The sequence below is a fragment of the Anomalospiza imberbis genome, chromosome 9 (assembly GCF_031753505.1).
Source record: "Anomalospiza imberbis isolate Cuckoo-Finch-1a 21T00152 chromosome 9, ASM3175350v1, whole genome shotgun sequence".
Lineage (NCBI taxonomy): Eukaryota > Metazoa > Chordata > Aves > Passeriformes > Viduidae > Anomalospiza > Anomalospiza imberbis.
Window position 1 is genome coordinate 17,224,839 of NC_089689.1, and position 21,931 is coordinate 17,246,769.

The window sequence follows — 21,931 nt, forward strand, 5'->3', positions numbered from 1 at the left end:
ATGCTAGCTTACAACTAGCCAAACCTTTTGTCAAAAATATTATCTAGGTGTTGTTTTATTTCACTAACTCTTTATTCAGTTAGCTAGTGTAATATATTCCTACATACTCATGCAAATTATTGACTTTTATTTAAAGAACAGTGAAGAATATATTCTGACTTGGTAGGAGTTATACTGTCGTAGAGGAATTTATAATCAATTGAAATATATGCACCTGTCATTAAGAAAAATAAAGTTCAAGATGCATTGGGAAGAATTCTTGAAGTGCTTTTAAATGCTTTTGCATTTGAAAACAATTTAGCTAAAATCCCAAATTCTTTGAGATTTTTTGGAACAGAGGATTTTTCCCACTCAAAAAAGAGAAAAAGCTTGAATGTTTACTCAAGAGTGGTAGAGGAAAATGCAGTTCATAGTCCATCAGTTTGTGATCTTTGTGGCTACTATTGGTTGAAATGAGATAATTAAATAAGTTGAAATGAGGGAAAGAACCTTTTAGACAAGGGTATGTTTTTGGCACTTGACAAGTTTTGATATATTTGCCTGCAAGTAAAAGAGCAAGCTGTTAGCTCAACTTCCATGCAGAATATGCAACATGTAATAAGTGCTGGAGAGCTGCATGATGCGATAGGAAACACCAAGTGGTGTAGAACAGGTGAGTAGAGATTGCTGACCTTTCTCATAAAAAACCCAAGAACTATCAAGCTTGGAAGAGACAATTTCAAAGCAAAATAAGGCAATTCTTCTTAAAGTGAGTAGCACAATAGGGGAGCTCTGTGCTGCAGACTCTGGATGACTTGCCTTTTTAAGTCTGGACTGACAAGTTCACCTGTTTCTCTACTAACTTTGAACAGTATTTTGTCTGAATACTCAGCTTCTTGTGCACTTAATAAACAGATCTGAAATATAAAATGTTTAAGGATTATTTTTAATAAAGGGTTATATTTAAGGGTTATTTTTTCCTTCTTAAGTTTAAACCTGCCCTGATCAAGATAAGCATCTCTGATTTGGCTGCAGAAGAGAAGACCTGGAGAAGAAAGTCCTACCAGGACATGTCACATGCCAGGAACTATGGGATAGCCTATCCTGCGTCTGGTGCCTGCTGTGGACTGGGGCAGGACCTCTGAGGATTCGGCTGCATAGCTCTGTCACAGCTCCCCTGAGACCAGGCTCATTCTGCTGGGAGGACTTCAGATAAAGGTGTGAAGAAAACCTTGCACTGTCTGCAAGGCCCCTGGTATTGTAAGTGCCTTTTGCACACAGGCTGGTGCAGACAGCCAAGAGCTGCATCTCCACTTTGAAGGACTGGGATGTAAACTTGCTCCAGTTCAGCTTCTGCTTTGGTGCAGCTTCCATTTGGAAATCTCCAGAGTCTGCCCTGTGACTCTGAGACCTCAGCTGGATGCTTTTCTACTTCTTCTCATCTTACCTCAATACCTCAAGACATCTCTTTCAAAATCATTTGTCGTTTGAGCTCTGCTGTGTGACAGTAAGTGTTTGTAGTGTAATTATTTCAGTGGAGAATTATGGATGTGTGAATGTTTTTTTTCCTTTGGTTACTACTTCAAATAAGAATGGGACCTCATTAAGCTGAAGTATTTAGAATAAATTCATCGTTGATATTTTGAATTTCTTTAAGCTTTTAAACAGATGAGATACAAAAAGCATCTGTAGATTTCTTTACTCTCCTGTCACAGCAAGCAAGAGATCAGTCTGTTGAGATGATTACACAGTAAGATACAACATGTTCAAAAAACCTTCCCTGTAATTTTCACAGTTTTGGGCTTTATTTTTGGGTGTTTTCTTTTTTTTTTTCCTGCCATTCTTGCCCAAAATGCTGCTTCTATTTGCAGGCATTTGGGCTGTTCTGTAAAAGCTTAATGTCAAGCTCAGCAAGTCCTTTGCTGCCTTGTTGTGTTAGAGCAGAGGCTTCTCTGCTGGCAGGGTTCCCAGCACTTGGCTACTCGAGTAGCTGTTGTGTGCCGCTCCTCAGGGACTTCTGGTCACTTACAGCCTGAATTTGACTTTTGAGTTGTTCCTAGGTAAGAATGGGGAATGTCCTGACTGCCCAACTCCCCCTTGTTCCCGTGAACAGGGAGCAGTGGGCGCTGAATTCCAGTTGACTCATTGCAGTGGATCTGCATTGCTGAGGCTTTTTTATTTTTAGATGGAGGGATGCTCTGTAATATTTCAGCGCAAGGGATGATTTACTTGTTTCCTTCCACTTCTTGTCCTTAAGTAGCTGTTCTTAGTTCTGACTATGTGTTTAAATTTGATACTTTAAGTAATATAGACTTTTGTAAAAAAAGTGGCTGGCCAGATTCTTGAGGGTATTAAAATGGACAACAATGTCAAGTGCCCTGCTTTCATGTTGACTTCTAGGTGAGAATTAAGAAAAATCAAGGAAAAAAGGCTAAGGAGCTAGTTCAGAAAAAATGGAATATTAAAAAAGATAAATTTCCTGAAAATATTAATTATGGAATAGTGTAATTTGATTTAAAATTATTGTAAATATTGCATGAAATAACACAGGTAACATAACATAAATGACAAATGATGGACCTTTTTAGTTCAAAGCTTGGAATGAACCTTTAATATAACATTGGTGCATTAACCAGCCTGCTGGGGATTGTTTAATTTGTTTCCCAGTCCCTGGGGAGATGAGATTTAACTGTAAAATAACCACAGGGTAATAATAGACTAAGTGAACCTGATGTTTATCTGTCAACAATTTTAGCTGCAGAGATGGAAAGCCTATGTTTTTAAAAATCTTTCTGTCTTTTACGACTTCTTCTAGGTTTTTTGTTGTTTGCCATGCTGTATAATATCTAGTGTGATTTAGATTTTGTGCCATGGCTGCGTTCCTGGGTTTTGCTAAAACTATACAATATCTCTTAATGAACTGTTAAAACCCTTCTGCAGATACTGACAGTGGGTGTGAGGGCTGGTGGTGATCAGACACAAACTTTCCCTTCTGTACTATGAGACCCTGCATGGGGTCCAGCAGCCATGAGCAATTGCTGTCAGATCTCCTGTGTAAATTAGTGCAGGTTCAGTTTGGTTCATAAAAATGGCAGCAAAATTGCCGAAGCAGCTGGCATTGACCTCGCCCAGAGTAGCAGAGGTGTGATGTAATCTGGAACTTGGACTCCCTCTCCATCATCAGGTTTAATAGCCCTGTGTCCAAAATAGTGCTGAGTGGGTATGAGAAATAAACCCCAGCACTGCTGTTCCTGGGGCTTGCTTTAACCTGTGGTTGGGTAGGGAACTGGATTTTCATTTTAAAGATAACTGGGCTGTGTGGTACTTGAGAGCCCAGTAAAATAATTCCTGGCTTTAGAATAGTCAAATATCTAGAAAATACTTTTCCCTTTTCAGCACATTTACTTAAGTCCTCTTTTAGTAAATAACAGATATGTGCTCAGAATATATATGCCTGTAGTATCTTATATACACACATTTTTTACATTTATTAATATATAATTGAAAAACCAAAATTTTTTTTTTCGGTAATAGGCCTTTTATTGCTGAGTCAGTAAAGTAGAAGAGTTATGATTTATGCTTCCCAACTGGCTACACTGAGAAATGGAAATAATGATGGGGCTGTGGCTCAAACATGGGATTTCACAGCAAGAATGGCTTGGCTGTTGCTCAGATTTTCTCCATGACCTCCAGAAAGTAGTTTTTTAACTTCCACTTTGTTGTTTGTACAATATGACTGCTTGTGCAAAAGAACTGTGCTGGAATTTTTTAAGTAGGAAAATATTTTTAAATTCCTGATTCAGCCAAGCATCATCCACTGTGGTCCTCCAGAATATCTTCTGTGTCAACCCTGTACTGTTTGTATTTTTACTTAAGGCCTCCAAGTATACACCCTCCTGTGTCCCTGTCACAACTGCTTGTCCCCCAAAAAGGATTGAAGTGATTGAAGCAAGGACTATTAACTGATTGTTAACCTTCCTTCTTTTTGCCTTCCACCCTACCTAGGATGCAGGGGCTTTAATCCAGGATGAACGAATGCTACTATGACAAGCGCATGGACTTTTTCTACAACAGGACAAAGACGGACACGGCGGATGAGTGGACAGGACCACAGCTCATTGGTGTTCTATGCTTTGGCACCTTTTTCTGCCTCTTCATTTTTATTTCAAATTCATTGGTCATAGCAGCTGTGGTGAAGAACAAGAGGTTTCATTTTCCCTTTTACTATCTTCTGGCCAACTTAGCAGCTGCAGACTTTTTTGCTGGAATCGCCTATGTCTTCTTGATGTTCAACACGGGCCCGGTGTCTAAGACGTTGACAGTTAACCGCTGGTTTCTGCGCCAGGGTCTCCTGGACACCAGCCTGACGGCGTCCCTGGTGAACCTCCTTGTCATCGCTGTGGAGCGCCACATGTCCATCATGCGCATGAAGATCCACAGCAATCTCACCAAGAAGAGAGTCACCTTCTTAATTATATCCATTTGGGCCATTGCCATTTTCATGGGTGCTGTTCCGACCCTGGGTTGGAACTGCCTCTGTGACATTACTGTCTGCTCATCCCTGGCACCCATTTACAGCAGAAGTTACCTGGTGTTCTGGAGTGTCTTAAACCTGGTTGTCTTCTTCATTATGGTGGTGGTTTACATAAGAATCTACATGTACGTCCAGAGGAAAACCAATGTCTTGTCCTCACACACTAGCGGGTCCATCAGCCGGAGGAGAACCCCTGTGAAGCTCATGAAGACTGTCATGACTGTCTTAGGTAAGAGACTACAAACCATGGTGGGCAAGGCTGGCAGTGCCAGTGAATTGGTTTGTGTTGGTTTAGTTTTTATTTGAAACAAACCAACAAAAAACTACACAAAAATTGCTCAGCCCTCCTAACACAAAGAAACCTCACTGAACCTTTAAGTGCTGAAGGCATCTAGACTTCTGTGTGCTTTAGGCACTGAAAGAGCTGTTGCACTATGCAGAAACATGAGACAGAGGACTGGTCAACACATAGAAGAAAAGTGTAGGCACCTTGTTACAAAACACAAATTGTGAAGGTAAAGGTTTATTTGCTGTTTTTTTTTTTTTCCTTTCTTTTTTTTTTAGCAGGAAGATACGTAATCAGTTTGGAGAAAGGCTTGTGAAGGTTTATAATTACCTAGTAGAACATTTTCAAAATAATGCTTTTTAATATTTGCACAAGGCCATGAGCACTAATGTTGGGTGTTGATAGTTTTCTTTGCGCATCTTCCTCTTGGCTGTTTCCTGGGCATAGAAACTCCTTCCCCCTAGAAATGCACCTTCCCCAGGGAAAGGAGAGAATGGCTCGTGGGTCTGTGACTTTGATAGAGGTTTGCTTTTCAAGGGAAGGATTCACCTTCATTCTGTGGATTTTGCCTGGTGCAAAATACTTTTAGATAATTATGGTAGAGTCTAGCCTTATATCTCTAAACCATAACATGAGATTTGCCCTGGGTTCTACCCTAAAGACACTGTTGATACTTGAGTAGCTCAGATCACTTCATCAGGGAATTGTGATATAGTGCACATTAAATTGGAGATGAACAGACCAGGTGACTGATTCTTGGAACAAATACCAGCTGTAGCAGTCAATTTTTTCCAGAATTACTTGAATCTGATGTATCCTGGAAACCAAATATCATGTCAGCAAGGCTCCAGGTGGAGCTGGAGGTGCACTGAGACATTTGTGAAGCTGGGCTCAGGTGGTGGTGGACTCTAACCCACAAATATGGCTTTACTGCTCTAACAGCTGTTCTGAGGTTGGATGAGCCAATGTAGCAGAACCGAAGCTTTTGGGAAAGCTGGTGGTGGTCGTGTATACCTGGGACGCAGTTGTGTCATACTGCAGCATGGTAGTATTAGAGAGCTCTGAGAGAAAAGTGAATTTTTCATGGAGATAGGACTTGCCAGGAAGTCCTGACAAGGAAGCTCAAGCTGAGGACACTTTCTTCCCTTGAAGTTTTTGCCTGCTGTTTGCACAGTCTGGTATCTGATTTTATTGTGTTTTTTTTTTTTTTTTTTTTTTTTTGTGAAATTATAGTGCTATAACACCTTTGTCTACAAATGATGTCTTAAAGAGCTTCAGAAGCTGAAATCCATTAAACTTCACAGTGCCTGACTTTGTAAAAGAAAGCAGACTAACAGTTCAAGCATGTACAAGGTTCTCACTTATAATTCTGTGTCTTCTGGAGTTGGCTTATCTGCTGCCAGAGCTTTTTCCTTCTAAATCATCCCGCAACTGTTCTTTTTTGAGAGTAAATTTGGTGGTTGTTCCTGTCCCTCTGCCCTTGACTTGCAGGAGCAAGATTTGATCTTTTCCCCAGCTAAGCTCCCGTGTAGTGAAACCTAAACCATCCACCTGGAAGGAGAAAATCCCTGCAGAAAAACTCTGAATTGCTCCAAAAACTCTGAATTGTTCCAGCTCTGATCCTGCCCTAATGCAAAGGGATGAGTAGACTGTGGTTAAGTTGCATTGGAAACAGACAGAAAGAGAGCACTTTTAAAAAGCAGTTCTCTGAGCATTTTTGTTGAAGGCAGGACTGCACCCTGCAGCCAATGTGGGAGTTGGAGGCACAGGGATGGTGGCTGCCATTCGCTCATCCCTCATGGTCCTTTAGCCTGTGGCAAGCCTTCAGTGTTCTCTGTGACCATGCTGCTGTGTGGAAAGAAACTCCACTTAAAATCTCATTTCAAACTTGGTATTTCTTTTCCTAGGGAGTGGGGCCTTAGGACTATGGGTTGATTTGAAGTTCAGCATTAGCTTCCACTTTTCAGCGATGAAATTGAACTATAATTCAGGCAGAACATTTAATGTTATTGTGTGCTGGGCCAGGCAAATTTAACTTAGTCTGAGTGCTGCTTTAGAGATCATAATTTTGTATATTTACTTTGTCAGTCAGAAACAAAACTGAAACAGAGCCTGCTTCCAAAGAAGTTAAATTAGTGCTGATGTTGCTAGGTGTACAGTCTACTTCAAGCTCATGGGTCAGAGGAAATGTATCTTGGCATGTTCCTTCATATCAGTTCTCCAAATTTTTACTCTCAGGGGCTTTTTATAACCATTTATTTCCAAGAATGAGAACTTATTTTTTAAAATAGTTTAAAATGTACTTCCTTGGCCAAGTCATTCAAGAACTGTATGCAAAATGCATTAAAAATAAAATAGCTTGTTTTTTGGACTTTCCAATTACCAGGAGTCACCAAGGGACTGAAGTAATTCTTCCAAAATTCTGCTTATAACCACTGATGCAAGAGCCTAGAGCTATATGCAGCGCGTGGGTTTTGCCCAAAGCAGTTATTTTTGTTTTTTTCTGAAACATCTGAAAATGCTTTGGAGTACACACCTGATAACTGTTTTAACTAAAAGCCCATTCCAAGATGCTGTGCTGGATAATGTGTAATAATTCCCAACATTCTTGTTGTGTGCTCTATTGGTTTCTTGGGAGATTCATGACAAAATCCTTCTCCTGTGCTGCTGTGTGGAAGGAGACCATGTGTAGCTGGGTACTGCTGGCATGCTGCTCCTCCCAGCTTCCTCTTGCTCCCTCCTTGGGAAGGCTGGGCTGTGCCTGGCTGCCCTTCCAGCAAAACATCCCTGTCCTCTCTGGGTGTTCTCCTCCCGCGGCCCTACAGCTGAGAGTTGGGGGAATTGAGATTTTAGTGTCATTTCTTGGATTCCTGGTGATCACAGCTTCAAGTGGCTTTTTGCACCATCACTTAGGCTTGGAGGGTCCCTTCCCGAGGCTGGGAGTCAAGTCTCTTGTCACCTGCACATTCCCACCATAACCCCGAAAATAGTCCATCATGGTATAGGAGTAAGGCTTTCCCTTTGGCATGCTGAACCACAGGGTGTCATCTAGTTGAAACTGGAAGATGTGAAACCAATAAAAAGGGGCTAAAATCATCTTGGGCTGACCTTGTGGCATAATCCCACCTCTGCCTGTAACTGTAGCTTTGAAGAAGAGTGGCTGCAGGTGTGAGGGTATGTGATTTTCAGATGGTTGTGTATGTGGTAGCTCTTCTGAACCTGGCACTGAGATTCCTGCTGAAATAACAGCTCTGGAGGGGATGATATTCAGTTTCAGTGAATTTATAGTTTAATTGGTAACTTGCTGTTTTAACTTGGTCACACATGTGGCATCTGGAGCCTATGGCACTTTTTTTTTTCTCTCAGTGTTGGCATGCTCAGGGACAGCCTTGAGGTACAGGAGTTTACGAAATGATGCTGTTGAAGCATCAGTAGTGCTTCCAGATTCACACGAATTAATTTTTAAACAGAGATGATGCAATCTACAAGAAATTCCATGGTTAAATCTAATGGAAAATCCTCAAGCTAACCTTGAGGCATTGTGACACGTGATCTCCCATAATCTGGTGAAGAGGCTCTGAGTTGTTCTAATCTATGTGGCAGTCAGGCTGTATTTCATGTCCCTTTTGTGAATTTTAATGAGTGCCAGAAGTTAAATTATTTTTGGAGTGTGGCACTTCGTCAGGGAGGGGAGCTCCTATGGGATAAATATTCTGCAAACAAGAAAATTGCCGAAGGGCTGAGACTAAGGTATATTTTTATGCTTAACCATGGTTCTCTCTGAAAGCTTGGTGGTAAAAATAACAAAATCTGAGCAAGGCTGCAAGTCTGAGACGTGCCTCACTTTCATCTCTGTGGTGCTAAGAGTAAAAAGTGGTTTTGTTGGAGTCAAAGCAGCCCCAAGAAAGCATTATCCAGTAACTTGGACACTGTCACTGCATTGCCCCGTTCTTGTTTTCGGTTGTGGGAAATGTGTGGAGACATGCCTGCAGGTGTCTTTTATCTTTCCTTACTTTTGAAGCTGCGACCTTTTAGGGTTTTGCTTTTATAGATAGACAGGGATACATCCTATGAGTTCATGGACTTACTCCTGCCTGCCATCTTGGGTTCTGTTTGAAGGAGAGATTTCTGTGTCTTTTGTTGAATGTGCCTTTTGGGGTCTTTTTCCTTTCCTGCTGACTTCCATAAAAGCATGGTAGCACCTTGCACTCTTTATGGTAGAAGTGATCAAAATGCTTTCAGCGTCTGAGATGGTTTGTCACCATCTCAGTTTCTGTATGGAGCTGGTGGATTGGCAGCTTTGCCAGTGACCCGTGGTAGTGAAAGCTCTGTGTCCAAACACTTGCTGAGACACTTATAACTAGGCACAGCATTGTCTGGGTGGTTGGGTTACAGCACGTGTTAAAACTTTTGGGATTTGCTGGTGAACCCCAGGACAGCAATACTGTGCTGTGTTTTCTCCATTGTAGATGATAAGAGAGAGCTGGTGCCCTGCTCACAACTGCTTACTCAGCATACAGGAGCCAAGCCAGTGTGTAGTGCAGAGGCTGACCAGGGAAAACAAGCATTGTGGTAGCAGCACACAGCTCCTGATGCCAGTGGGCAATGGAGGAATGTTACTGATGTTAAGCAGCATCTCAAAACTAACACCATGAAATTAGTACTTAGTATCACAAAAATGTTGGTACAGCAGAGTAGAAAATTCAGTTTCTGCAGAAAGTGGTCTCTTGCCTTTCTGTTCAGTATTGTCTAGAACAGAGTAAGTCAGCTGAATTTTGTCTGTAGTCCAGGAGCACAAGGTTGCAGCAAGATCCATAATACCTTGTCCTGGATACCTTTTTCAGCAATCCTAGTGCTTGCTAAATCACACGAGTCCCCTTAACATACCATTATGGCCTGCCTGTCATGTGGGCAATGTCCAGTCCAGTCCTCGATGGGGAGAAGTGTCAGTGCTGCTGACCCCAGCCCGTGTGTGCAGCATGGCTGGTGGGTGCCTGGGCTGCTGCTGGGCACTGCCTCTGGCACTGCCTGGCTCCTGCTGCGAGCCAGCCTCCCTCCCACTGCTGGCTTCCACAGCTTGCATATGGGAATATCAGCAGCTTTCAAAAGATGAGGTGGACTTGCGTGTTCTACCAGAATTGTTGAACAGATATCCACATCCCCAGAGAGCTTTTAGGCATGCAGATACTATTATTTGTTGAATTATTTTTTTTCTAAGCTCCAAAATGGGGAAACTCTGCTGTGATAAGTGGTTGGAATTTCCTCGGTACATTGTTCAAACTGTGACTCTGCTGGGCAGAGTTGTAATTTTCTATTTCTGTATGCCAGACAGCAATTGTGGCTTGTGCTAAGTTAGTATTATCATGCATATGGCTACTCCTTCCCTGGGCTCTGGGCGAGGGATCACGGGGTGCAGTGCAGCAGGGAATCAAGGGGCAGATGGGGCACTCCAGGGCCCCCCTCAGCTTGTGGCTGAGGCTGCATTTGTAACAGTGTTACCCCTGCTCATCCTCACTTACAGTGTGGGTGTGCAGGAACAAGGGAAGGTGCAAATGAACCTTCTCTAATACTGAACTGCCTTCAAGCTGTTTTAATGCTTTCTTTGTGCTGTGTTCAGTCTAAGATCTCTTCTATCTCATTCTCCCTTTAGGTTTTTTTTTGCCTCTCTCACAGAGTTTTCTCATCCCCCAGCACTATGCACTTACTTCCTCATACCTTTTCTGTTTTGCTTTTGTTTTTTTTTCCCACTCCTTCATTTCTTTGCCCTGACTGCTACATCCTTCACTTCACCTTCACTAATTCATCTATTTGTTTCCTCCTCTCTTTTCCTGTGTAACTATTTTTTTTCCAGCAGCCGAATTACTGTGTCTCAGCATGCAGAGCCTGGGAGAGAGCAGTGGAAGGAGGTGGGCTCAGCTGTGACTGGGGAGCCCACAGTGCTTGTGTGTTGTAGGGAGTGGCACATCCTACACTAGCTGTGGGTTTCCTCCCCATGACATGTGTAAATTATGTGACACCTGCCTTATTCATTGGCACTTCAGAGTCAGCTGTCGGGTGGCTTCTCTCTTTAGATCATATTATGGCAGTGGTGGAAGTGAACCACCTGATATCTTCTCCTCCAGTACCTCAGAGAGATGAACAGAGGAAATGTGTTCCAGTGCCAGTTCTCTGCTTGTAAATGCTCCAGAACTCTTGTTTATTTATCAGCATGGATAAATCACTGTTGTGATGACCTTTTCCTATGTGTGTTTGAGTTGATGCTGTCAGCAGCTCAGATTCTTGCTCCCTGCAGTCTTTTGAGAGCTGCCCTGCCTCCTGCTCAGGGCTTGGCAGAGGACCTGTAGCAGATATAATCTTGCTACTGTCATTAGAATTTCGTCCTCTCCTGCTTTTCTCATTTTTGTGTAGAATTTTGACAAACTGGGTAATCTTGTAAGACATTAAACACTCCAAAGCCCTAGAAGTTTGAAGTCAGATTTGGTTTTCTTTTTATTGTCTCCTATATGTCTAGGTGCCTTTGTTGTCTGCTGGACCCCTGGCCTGGTTGTCTTATTGCTTGATGGACTGAACTGTACTGACTGTGGGATTCAGCATGTTAAAAGGTGGTTTCTTCTCCTGGCCCTGTTGAACTCTGTCATGAATCCAATAATTTATTCATACAAAGATGATGAGATGTGGGCTACCATGAAAAGGATGATTTGCTGCTCCTCTGAGGATAAGAGCCAGGAGAGACGCTCATCTCGGATCCCCTCAACAGTTCTCTGCAGGAACACGGACATCTCGGGCCATTACATTGAAGATGGCATTATTCAAGGGACAATTTGTGGAAAAGGAGATCTTGGTGACAAAGGAAACTCCTGAGCTATGCAAGGGACTGACTTGGCTGGAAAAGGAGAGGGGGAAGGGAGAGGTTTTGTAAGAGGAGATCAACTGGCAAAGCTAGTAAACAATATATCCACTTTGTTCCAGAGCCTCAACTCCAGTGTTAACAAAGTTCTTATAAATAATTGCCTGATGGAAAAACACTTTGTAATGAAGAAAACTTTCTGTACTGCCATCCTTTTTGTCTTTCAAGTACATGAAATTGTTTTTTCATGTGAATGGAATAAATACCTCTAGAGAATTCTTGTGCATGGAAACAAAATGTAAGCAATGTAAAGAGATCCTCCTTAAGCTCCTACAGAGAGAAGAAACCTGACTGACTGTGCAGGTTTGGCATTCATTGAGTATTTATGCTTTGAATAGTTTCTGTGCACCTTGAGGAGGATTGCAGGCTTGGTTGGACAGAACTGTGACCTGTTTTCTTGGTTTGTGAATTTCATGAAATAGTTCATGCTTACCTCTTCTCTTCCTCCTCCTTATCTTGCTTTCAAAATAGGTAGTTTGATAGTTTATTAAAGATATGCCAGAAACCTGGCTGTGATGGGAGACCCAGACCAGGCGTCAGTGTGTGTGAATATGTCTGACCATGAACTGTCAGGATCTGAGAGTACAAAAAGCACAAAAACCATTATTTCTCCCATAGTGGGGTGAATACTGCAGGCAAAGACAGTGCACTTTGTGCTGCTGTTGTGTAGGCAGGCACTGAGGGTGGATTAACAGAAAAGCATCGAGGCTGTGTTCATTATGCTCATTTTTTACTTCCGTAGATAACATCAAATGGGTGTGTTGGCTCTTTACCTGCTGTGCCACTGAGAGAAATGAGATCCAAAACTCTGGTTTACAAGTGAACTTTTAAGGAAAGTTTAAATACCCATATGTCCATGCTCAATCAAGCTATTTAAAATATAAATTAATTTACAGGCAAAAAAAGCCTGAAATCAATTTAAGCCCCTACCATAGTAGAGTATGCATTGATTGTCTGGTCTTGTCTGGACCACATTTAACCTCTGATTTGCAAACAGATCTTACTGGAACAGGTACTTGAGGAAGGGGCCATGAAACAGCGAGCCATGGAGGGCTTTCAGCATCGTGACTGATCAGATCTAGTGCTGATGCAGCCACAACCCAAACAGCTGGAGTTCTGACTTAAGGACTACGCTCTAATAGAGGGTCCAGCAATACAAAGCTCTACGGTAAACTTCTTCTGTTTAAACTTTCAAATTAAAAACTGGACTGTAGATTTCTCAGTACTCTAAGAAGCTGGTTCATGCTGTCTGGTTTCAACAGCAGTGAACTCCCTGTTGCCATTTTAACTTCAAGAGGATTTTCCTGTGTTGTCTCCTAGAGAAAGTCTGATCCCTAGTATCAAGGCAGGTTACCAGAACCAGAGGTCACTTGGAAAAGTTTTGGAAGTTTTGGCCACTTGGAATTATCTGAGAACAACATGAAGAGCCAACACCAAGGACATATTTTATGAAGCTGAAAGATAAAGTTCAGCTGCAGTTTGGACAAATTCTTCCTTTGGTGCCTCTTCCATATGGATATCTGGAATGTGTTGGTCAAAACAGAACCAGCCCTTGGCTCAAAGGCTGAGCAGGGGATTTGCAGAATGCACTGGGGGACTTCACAGCAGCCCTTAGTGTATCTTGCAAACACAGTAAGGCCCTGTTCAGAGAGCTCTCCCATAACGTGCTCATCCCATCCCATCTTGTAGGGATGTGGCCCAGTATTCAAGGTAGATGCTGTATTTGAGCAACACTAAAAATGTTTACACATTTTTTGCTATTATAATGCAATTTTTTGTGCAAATACTACTTCACTGCTTTGGTGTTCTGAAAAGCATGTATAGTGGTGCTTTGTAGAGGCGGTGGTGTGGTGGGTTGAGCCTGGCTGGAGACCAGGTGCCTACCAAAGCTGCTCCATCACTCCTCTCCTCAGCTGGACAGGGGAGAGAAAATAAAACAAAAGGCTCATGGGTCAAGATAAGGACAGGGAGAGATTGATCACCAATTATAGACTTGACTTGGAGAAAAATTTAAGTTATTACCAATCACATCAGGTTAGGATAATGGGAAATAAACCCAGATCTTAATACTTTCCTCCCATCCTCTGTTTTTCTTGGGTTTAGCTTTACTCCTGTTTTTCTCTATCTCCATTCCACAGTGGTGCAGGGGGACAGGGAATGTGGTTGGTTCATCAATCATTGCCACTCCTTCCTCCTCATGGTGAGGTTTCCTCAAACTCTTCCCCTCTCCTTTATGGGGTTCCTCCCACAGGAGACAGTTCTCCTCAAATTTCTCCAACAGCATGGGTCCCCCATGGAGTTACTAGCCTGCAAACCTGCTCCAGCATGGGCTTTCCATGTGCTCATAGCCTCCTTTGGGCATTCCCCTTCTCCTGCATGGGATCCTCCACAGGCTGCAGGTAGATCTTTGCTCCACCATGGGCCTCCCTGACTGCAGGGGAAGCTTAGCTCTGGTGCCTGGGGCACCTCCTGCCCACCTCGGTGTTGGCACAGTTGTTTCTCTCACAAGTTCTCACTCTCCTCTTCAGCTGCAGCTGCACAGGTTTTTTTCATCCATTTTAAATACATTATCCCAGATTTGCTGCCACTGTTGCTGATGGACTCCATTTTGGACAGGGGTGGTCTGTCTTGGAGCCAGCTGGCTTTGGCTCTTTCAGACATAGGGAAGTTTCTGGTGTCTTCTCACAAAAGCCACCCCTGTTTCCCCCACCCCACGCTGCTACAAAAACCTTGCCCTGCAAACCCACCCCAGGTGGCCTTGCAAAGGCCCAGCATGCAGGCACCCCTGTCCCTACAGCTTCTGCAGTGCACAGTTTGTCTGAACTAGGCTGAAGCTCTGCATGCAAACCTAATAGAAAATAAAATGGTTCTTCAAAATGAAAGTCTTGTTTTGCCTCCTGTTTGAATGGTGATTGAACAATGATGGGGAAATGTTGTTTCATGTTACGTGGGTCCAGGGTGGGGGTGGGGGTTGTTTTAATACAATTTTCCTATTTACTAGCAAAACTAGCCAATGTATTGCTTGGTTGAAACAGGCCCTGAAGAGAGCTTGGATGAAGATCTTGAGCATCTGCAGCAGGGGAAAAAACATTAGGTCTCTCCTGCAGAGCTTGGGATTTAGAATGCAAAATAACTACCTGTGGATGATATTTCCAGGTAAGCAGGAAAAGGTGACTTCTGTGAAGGTAAAGGACTTAGTTTTTTTTACAGCACCTCATCCACTGGACTCCTGGTCTGAGTTAAGGTCTGAGAGGTGTTACCAATCATTCTGCTACAAGTAAGTGGGAGGGTTAGAGGTCTCTTATCCTTTCTGTTGTCTAACAAAAAAAAAAAAAACCCAAAAAAAACAAACCCAAAAACCAAAAGCCTGCAAACTGGTGCTTGGAGAATGGTACTATTTGCAGTGACATGCCCTTTGTTGCTGCAGAATGCTTTCCTTGGAGCTGCTACCTCATGGTCTACTGCTATAAATTGCAATGTGACATGACTGGAAAAGGAAACTGATGTTGCATCAAACTTTCCTACGAACTGCTACAGCACAGGCTGTGTAATGTTTCCAGTATCAAACTGTCTAAACATCTACCTACTCATGGAGCAGGGAATTCCTTATTAACTCCATAAACATTTGTCAGAATAGTTTGTCTCAAGGAGACCATTAAAGCACTATTTATACTTGAGTAGGAAAAAAAATAATTAAAAGAATGAAGGACAGTTGGTGAAGGCAAGTTCTGTGGGGTTCCCTTGTTCCCCTTTTCACTAATATCCCAAAATATCTGTATCAGTTGACTTTGCATGTTCCTGCTCCTATTTATATAAGTACATTCTGCTGGGGAAGGCTTTAGGTGAACACTCACAGAAACCCCAGGACATTAGTTCATAGGAGGCAGAGGAAGGAAAGGGAAGAGTTACCATTAAGTCAGATAGTTATGAGATTCTGCATGTTCCTGGTGGTGCTGGAGGTCTTTCTGCATTTGAGAGCTGCTGTATTGCAGTAAGTAGCAAGCAGATACTTCTAAGACAACATTTTCATAGCAATTATGGTTGCAAACCTTTGTGATATTCTCCTCTTCTTTTCTCTCTCCAGCTGCTCCCAAACCAAAGTTGCTTTTCCAGTTGATCATAGGGTCCAGGAAGAAACGCTCCATGGCCTTTCCCAGGGCAAAGATGTATGGTCTGTCCTCTGTGATTTGCTCTCCCATAAAGCCTGTGTGGTCACGATCATTAGAGATGCTTTTCAGAGAACTATTATTAAAAGCTGGGAACAATGAGGTTTTATTTTACAAGATAGATCTTTTGGATCTTTCTGGATAAGCAGCTAGACTGATCATTGTTTAATAGCTGTGCGTGGGAGAGGTTTCCCTGGTATCTGTGCTGTCAGTTTGACCTAGGTGGTGTGGGTGATGAGTCCCTCTGGGACAGCAGCCAGATTGCTAAAGCTTGAGTGCCTCTAGAGTACAACCCTTCCACTACTTTGGGGCTGCTCTAAATGACTATTTTTCCCTCTGTATAGGTTTTTTGTGAGCTTTTTTTTTTTCAGTAATTCCTGCAGACTGGTGAAATACCTCTGTATTAGTTTTTATGACAGCTTGTCTATGTACTTGAACTGCAATAGTTACTGCAGCTATATGATGGTGCCTTTCTCTGATCAGATCTTTATTTATACTTATTTATGTCTATTTTTCCCTTAAAATTCTCTTCCAAGTAGCAGTGAAATATAGGAGCAATATTCTGATATGATTCTTTCACTGTTTTAGTGAGCTCTGCATGAGGATTCTGAACTACTGGTCAATGGAAGATGGTAGAGGAAGGGTCCTTTGAGCTTTTCATATTTCTTATGCTTTTTTCCTATGGTTCTGGCCACAGGCCACTATCCAAGCAGATGCAGGGCAGGATCAGCCTTTGGTCCTGCCCAAAGAAATGGCTGCTTGCAAGACTAAAGCCAAAAATAGAAAATACACCGAAGTGTTAAGAAGAAGCAGGCAGGGACATTCTGTTATTTATCTCAGTTTATAATTCTAATTAAGTCACTTGAAAGAAGTGATCCCACTTTCCCTTTTGCACCCACTCCTACTTATGCTGGTGCAGCCATTTTTGTGAGATCATATTGTGAACTGTAGTAGGTCTGAAAAATAACCCTGGATGTCATATTTTGCTGGTAACTACAGAAGATTTTTTATTTGTCATGAGCCAGCAGCTGGATTATTTCCTCTGCTTGCTGTGTGGAATGACATAGATTATTTTTTTTCTAGAAATCTTTGTAAAACACAGTCCCCCTTAAATGCTATACTTTGCAGTGACTAGGCATGCTTCTATCAGGGAAAAAATAAATCCATCTGGAAATGAGGAATTAGGTCATGATAGTTCCTCCCCACCCACAAGGTCTTTTGGAAGACAAGGAATTTAGACTCATATACTTTCAGCCTTTATTCAAAACATCCTGCTTATCTTTCAAGTGCCATTTGGTCCCTGGCTTCTTCTGTACACATTTTTATGGTATTGAGAGTGTTTTTTCATTGCAGCAGGCAAAAGCATCTGTTTTCTTCCAACCTACTTAGAAGTGCTTCTGTGCAGCTCACAGATACACTACTGTGAATTGTCTTGTACGTGCATCCACGCATCTCCTCGTGTGTGAGCTGAAGTGAATCAACATTTAAACTACCCTCTGCTGTACTTACCACAGACAACTGTGTTAGGGACAGCTTTCTTTTCTGAATTAGCCTTTACTAAAATCCCATTTGTGCACTTCAGATTCTGATATATGGCCCTGTAAGAACGTCAACATGCATTTTAAGAAAAATACAAATCACTTGTTAATCTGTTCTCAACAATATCTTAACAATAAATGTTAAATTCATTAAAATCATAGATATGGCCTAACTTCTCTAAAAAACTCAAAAGAAATAAACAAAAACTCCCATTAAAAAGACTATGGCAAGCAAAAAAACCACACCAAACCCAACATTATGCATATCTGTAGGCCACAAATAAGTCAGCACTCTTACCATGCTGACTTGCTTTGAAATATATGAAAATAAGGAATTTTTGTTTCTGAGCACAAATTATTGCTTAGGGGTTTGGTATGTGATCTCCTGAGGATGTGCTTCTTATCTAGACAGGTTCTTTAGCTTTCCTCCTAAAACTTCTGTGGAAGGTGGTGGGATACTGGCCTGGGAGCATTGCTGTCTCATCCATTATTGCATTTCATATGTGAAATAGTTAAGAATATTTATCTACTATGTTGTCCCTAAATGTTAAGATTCTTTGGCTTATGCTAAAGACTCTCACAGTTCTGTAGCAGTAATTTTATCCCCAGGTTCCATTTGTATTTATGCAAACAAGTGCTTGGTGTGTTTGCTTTACTTAGATTTCTGCTAGCAATATGCTCAGTTGCTAAAAGATGTCAAAATGCACGGAATAGAAAAGGCTTGATCTCCAGAGATGGAAATGTTATTAATGCTTAAATGACTCTATTCAAATCCCACTTAACACATCAGTTGTTATGAATGTTAGTGTATTGGCTTGTGCAGTGCACTCTGTGATGCTGGCTGGGATTTTCCCACAGGTATAAAAGAGTTAATTTAATTAGAAACGTAACGGTTTGTGCCTGTAGGGATAAAAGGCGGTGAACAGTGAACTTGCAGTTGCTGACCCCCGTGCTTTAACTTGGTGCCACTGCTGCCAGTGGCCCCTTTTCTGTGAAAGGAGCCCTGTGAGTGTCTGCAGTTGTGAGGTGAAGACATTTAATGGTGTGGTTTAGATGGAAAGTCCCTGCTGTATGGGAAACTGTCCCTATAGCAGAAGGCTGGCTGGCAAACACACCAGCCCCTCTCACACACAGTTACTGATTTTAAAGAGGGGACATTTGTGCCCATAGCCACAAATTTACAGTATTGGATTTTGTCCCAAATTTGACCTACATTGTTTTGTCCTGTTTTCTCCTTTATAATCTCTTTGCATGGTCCATGTAATTTTTGTGTGTTCTGCTTTGCTCTTCAAAGCACAGATTAAACCACACTTCTCTCTAAACAGATAAATTCCAGCAGTATTGGGTCCTATAGCAAACCTTCAATTTCACAGACTAGAGAGCCACAAAAAGAAATAAAGATGGCTGAGCAGAGATTTTAGTCTTGAGTTTTTGCAAGGTCAGAATACCAATAATAACAAAAGTAGTTATGCTTGCATGCATTAGTTAAAGACTTTGAGACTTTGACTTTGTCAAAAGAAAAGGAAACCCTGAGCTTATGGCTGATTTTTTGCAGTTAAAATGTGAGTTGGAAGTTATAAACTTTTAATTTGTGAGTTTTCTGGGCAACAGAAGCAAAGAAATCTGTTTTCTGATTTGTTTCTCTGAACTGGATAGAAGCTGCCGTGTGCATTCAGGTCCTTCCCAGCACAAGGGGATCCAGGCAGGAGGGTCATCTCCTGACCCCCTTCACCCACCTAAGCCCATGTTTCTGTCTCCATGGGCTCCAAGAGCCTTGCTGATTTACAGAAACAAGACCAAGGCAAAGGATGGAGGAACTTCTGCAGAATACAGTGTGACCTCTGGCTGGAGACTTTCTGTTAAGTGCCTGTGCCTCCTGTCCCCAGCGGTGGCTGAGATTGCACCATGGTCCTTGCTTCTCTGGAGCAGACTCTCTGCCCAACTGTTTATTTTCCCAAAACCTGTTGGCAAGGCAACACCTTTACATCTTTGCCACTCAGCCAAGTTTTATAGAGAGTGAGTGATGATTTCAAAAATTTCAAGGACTAGTCAGGCAAAAAGTGGCACACTGCCCATGCCTCATTCCATTCAGAAATCAGGACAAAAGTGTTTTATGGATGCAATTTTTTTGCTTGCATGTGCATAGGTGAGGACTTGCAGGAAAAGGATGAAGGCCATCCCCAAAGTGGCTTCCCAGCAAATCCCCAGCACCCTGATATCCCATCACTGCTGTGCCTCTGATCTTCGCACCCAGTCAATGCCAGGAAAACAGCAATCTGCCATCTTTATCCATTTTATAGTCAGCAGAATTGTTAAAGAGTTATTGAGGTGAAAGAGTCTTGGCTCCTTCTCTCTGTATGAGTATGAATATGACTTCTCCAAAAGGTAGCAGGATGACTTGGAAGGAGCTGTGAGTCCATCTGTAAATACAGAGTTGTATGTGAAGGAAAATCAGCCTTCCGTAGTTGCCCACCCTGTGTATGGTGCGCTTACTTTGTTATGCCTGAGGTTCAGAGGTTTTGCAAAGAGACTTGAGGATTTACTTCTGTGTGAGTTCTGAGACCTTTTGGTGGAAGTGGTTCAAATGAGCCAGAAATCACAGAGGGATTGACATGAGGGGGCCTTAGGGGATGCAGATGGTCACAGGAGATTCCCAGTGCAGAGGGAAACTCTTCTTATTAATGAAATCTGATGCTACTGACTCTTCATTGTGCTGTTTGTGTACCAGCTGCGGTTGTAAGTTGTGATTGTGGTTGTTGGCTGTTTTTGTCTGAATGGGATTGGGCCATCCTGGAGCTGTGGAAGTTCAGAGGCTCAGCTGTCATGCTCAGGAGCAGCAGGACCAGGTGCTGGTATTCAGTGCCCTGACACAAGGGTAGGAAGCTGAAAGGAATATTAGGAGGTGACACCTCAGTCTCTCAAGGGATTTAAGCCCAAATGACTCAGTGAGGGTTTCTAGAAAGGAATCCATGGTGGATGACAATTCACTTCTCTCTCTCTCCCCTCTTGTCTTGCCTTCTGTCCCTTCTCACCCTTTGCAACAGCAGTACAAGCTTCAGAGTTGAAGTACAAAACCTTTCGGCCAGTCAAGACAAGCGTTGATTAGAAGAGGTGCCAGGGATGAGATAACACTCGGATTTGGTATGGGCAGTTCATCCTCCCCTGAGGCAGTCAGACTGAATATTTTGACTTGCTACAATAATTTCCTGTGGGCTGATAACCACTATTTCGGTACAAATGGTCGTAACAGGCTCGATCAGGAGCTGTCCTGAAGGGCTGTTGATTCATTTAATCCCACAATGAAGATTGAGTGAGCTATTATTTCGAAAGGCAAGCTGGATCCAGCGTGTATTTGTATCAACACGCCAGAGATGACACAACCAGTGCCTCACCCAGCCCAGCAAAGTGGGTTTAGCTAATGTTTTATTTGGTCTCCGTGTTTGTCTGGGAGACAAGCAACGCTCTTTTTATGTGTTGTTTCCATGAACAGTACACTGGAAACATTCTCAGTGAGAGGGTGGCACTGCTGTGTTCTGCTCACTTGATTTCTGTGCACCTCCCTTCTGCATGGGTTCTGGTGGGAGATGTCACTGTGAGAATAAGGACCTAGGGCTTCTGGAGTTGCCACAGTGACTGGGACTGCTTGCCCACCAAATGCAGCTGGGAGCTCCTTGCAGTTCCTGCCCCATTTTGGAAGCAGCGAGGAGAGCCTGTGGGTGGCCTTGCTGAAGGAGCCCTGGTGGTCCTGGTCAGACAATGTGCTGTAGCTGGCTCCCACCTGCATGTGGGCTCTTTGCAGGTTTCTTGTGACTGCTGTCCTTGGAGACACGGGCACTCAGGCATCTTTCCCGGTATGAGGTTTAAATTTTTGCCCTTTAGATTTTAAGGAACATTTTTGACATTGTCAAAGTTGAAGCAACTGGAGCTTTCTTTGATCTAGGAGTGAAGTTGACTCAGCTCTGCTTTGCCTAGTTTTATTTAAAGACCATGACTCCTGCTTCTGAAACATTACTCATGAATGTTGTTACTGCATTATCTGCTTTTCCATCTGTTAGATGCCATTGCCCCAGCAGCACAAATACCATAACAGTAGCAGCTGTCAAAGGTCTATTTAGGCATCTTCAAAAAGTAGTAAAACCTGATACCACTGAAGATAAGCCAAGTTTTATTACAATAAAGTTTTCTTTGGGTCTGATTTTAGAAATGTTACTACTTAGAGCACCTCTGGAATTTTACTTTTGATACGAGGCATGTTGTACAAATCTATTATTTTAGGTACAATTATTTGCTTATTCCTGGTTTAAACAATGTTGTGTTATTGTTTATAACCCATGTACAAATATATAACCCTCTGTTATATCTGCCTGCAGCGTTCTGTTTGGTTGCTTCCCAACTCTTGGAGTTCGCATAGGATAAAAAAGTATCACTTGGGCCAAACCCATGCTTCATCTTCTGGGTAACCATCATGATTTCATGACAAATCAAAAGTCTAATTATAAGCATAGATCATGAAGCAGGAGA

At 42.4% G+C, this 21,931-nt stretch overlaps 1 protein-coding gene across 1 annotated transcript; it reads left to right on the forward strand.

The window, feature by feature from the left end:
- Nucleotides 1-1,161: 1,161 nt before the first annotated feature.
- LPAR3 (lysophosphatidic acid receptor 3) lies at nt 1,162-13,680 on the forward strand. Its single transcript, XM_068199910.1, has 3 exons — nt 1,162-1,486; nt 3,985-4,742; nt 11,311-13,680. The coding sequence occupies exons 2-3, from the start codon at nt 4,007-4,009 to the stop codon at nt 11,658-11,660; spliced, it is 1,086 nt and encodes a 361-aa protein (XP_068056011.1). The 5' UTR covers nt 1,162-1,486; nt 3,985-4,006; the 3' UTR covers nt 11,661-13,680.
- The last annotated feature ends 8,251 nt before the right edge of the window (nt 13,681-21,931 follow it).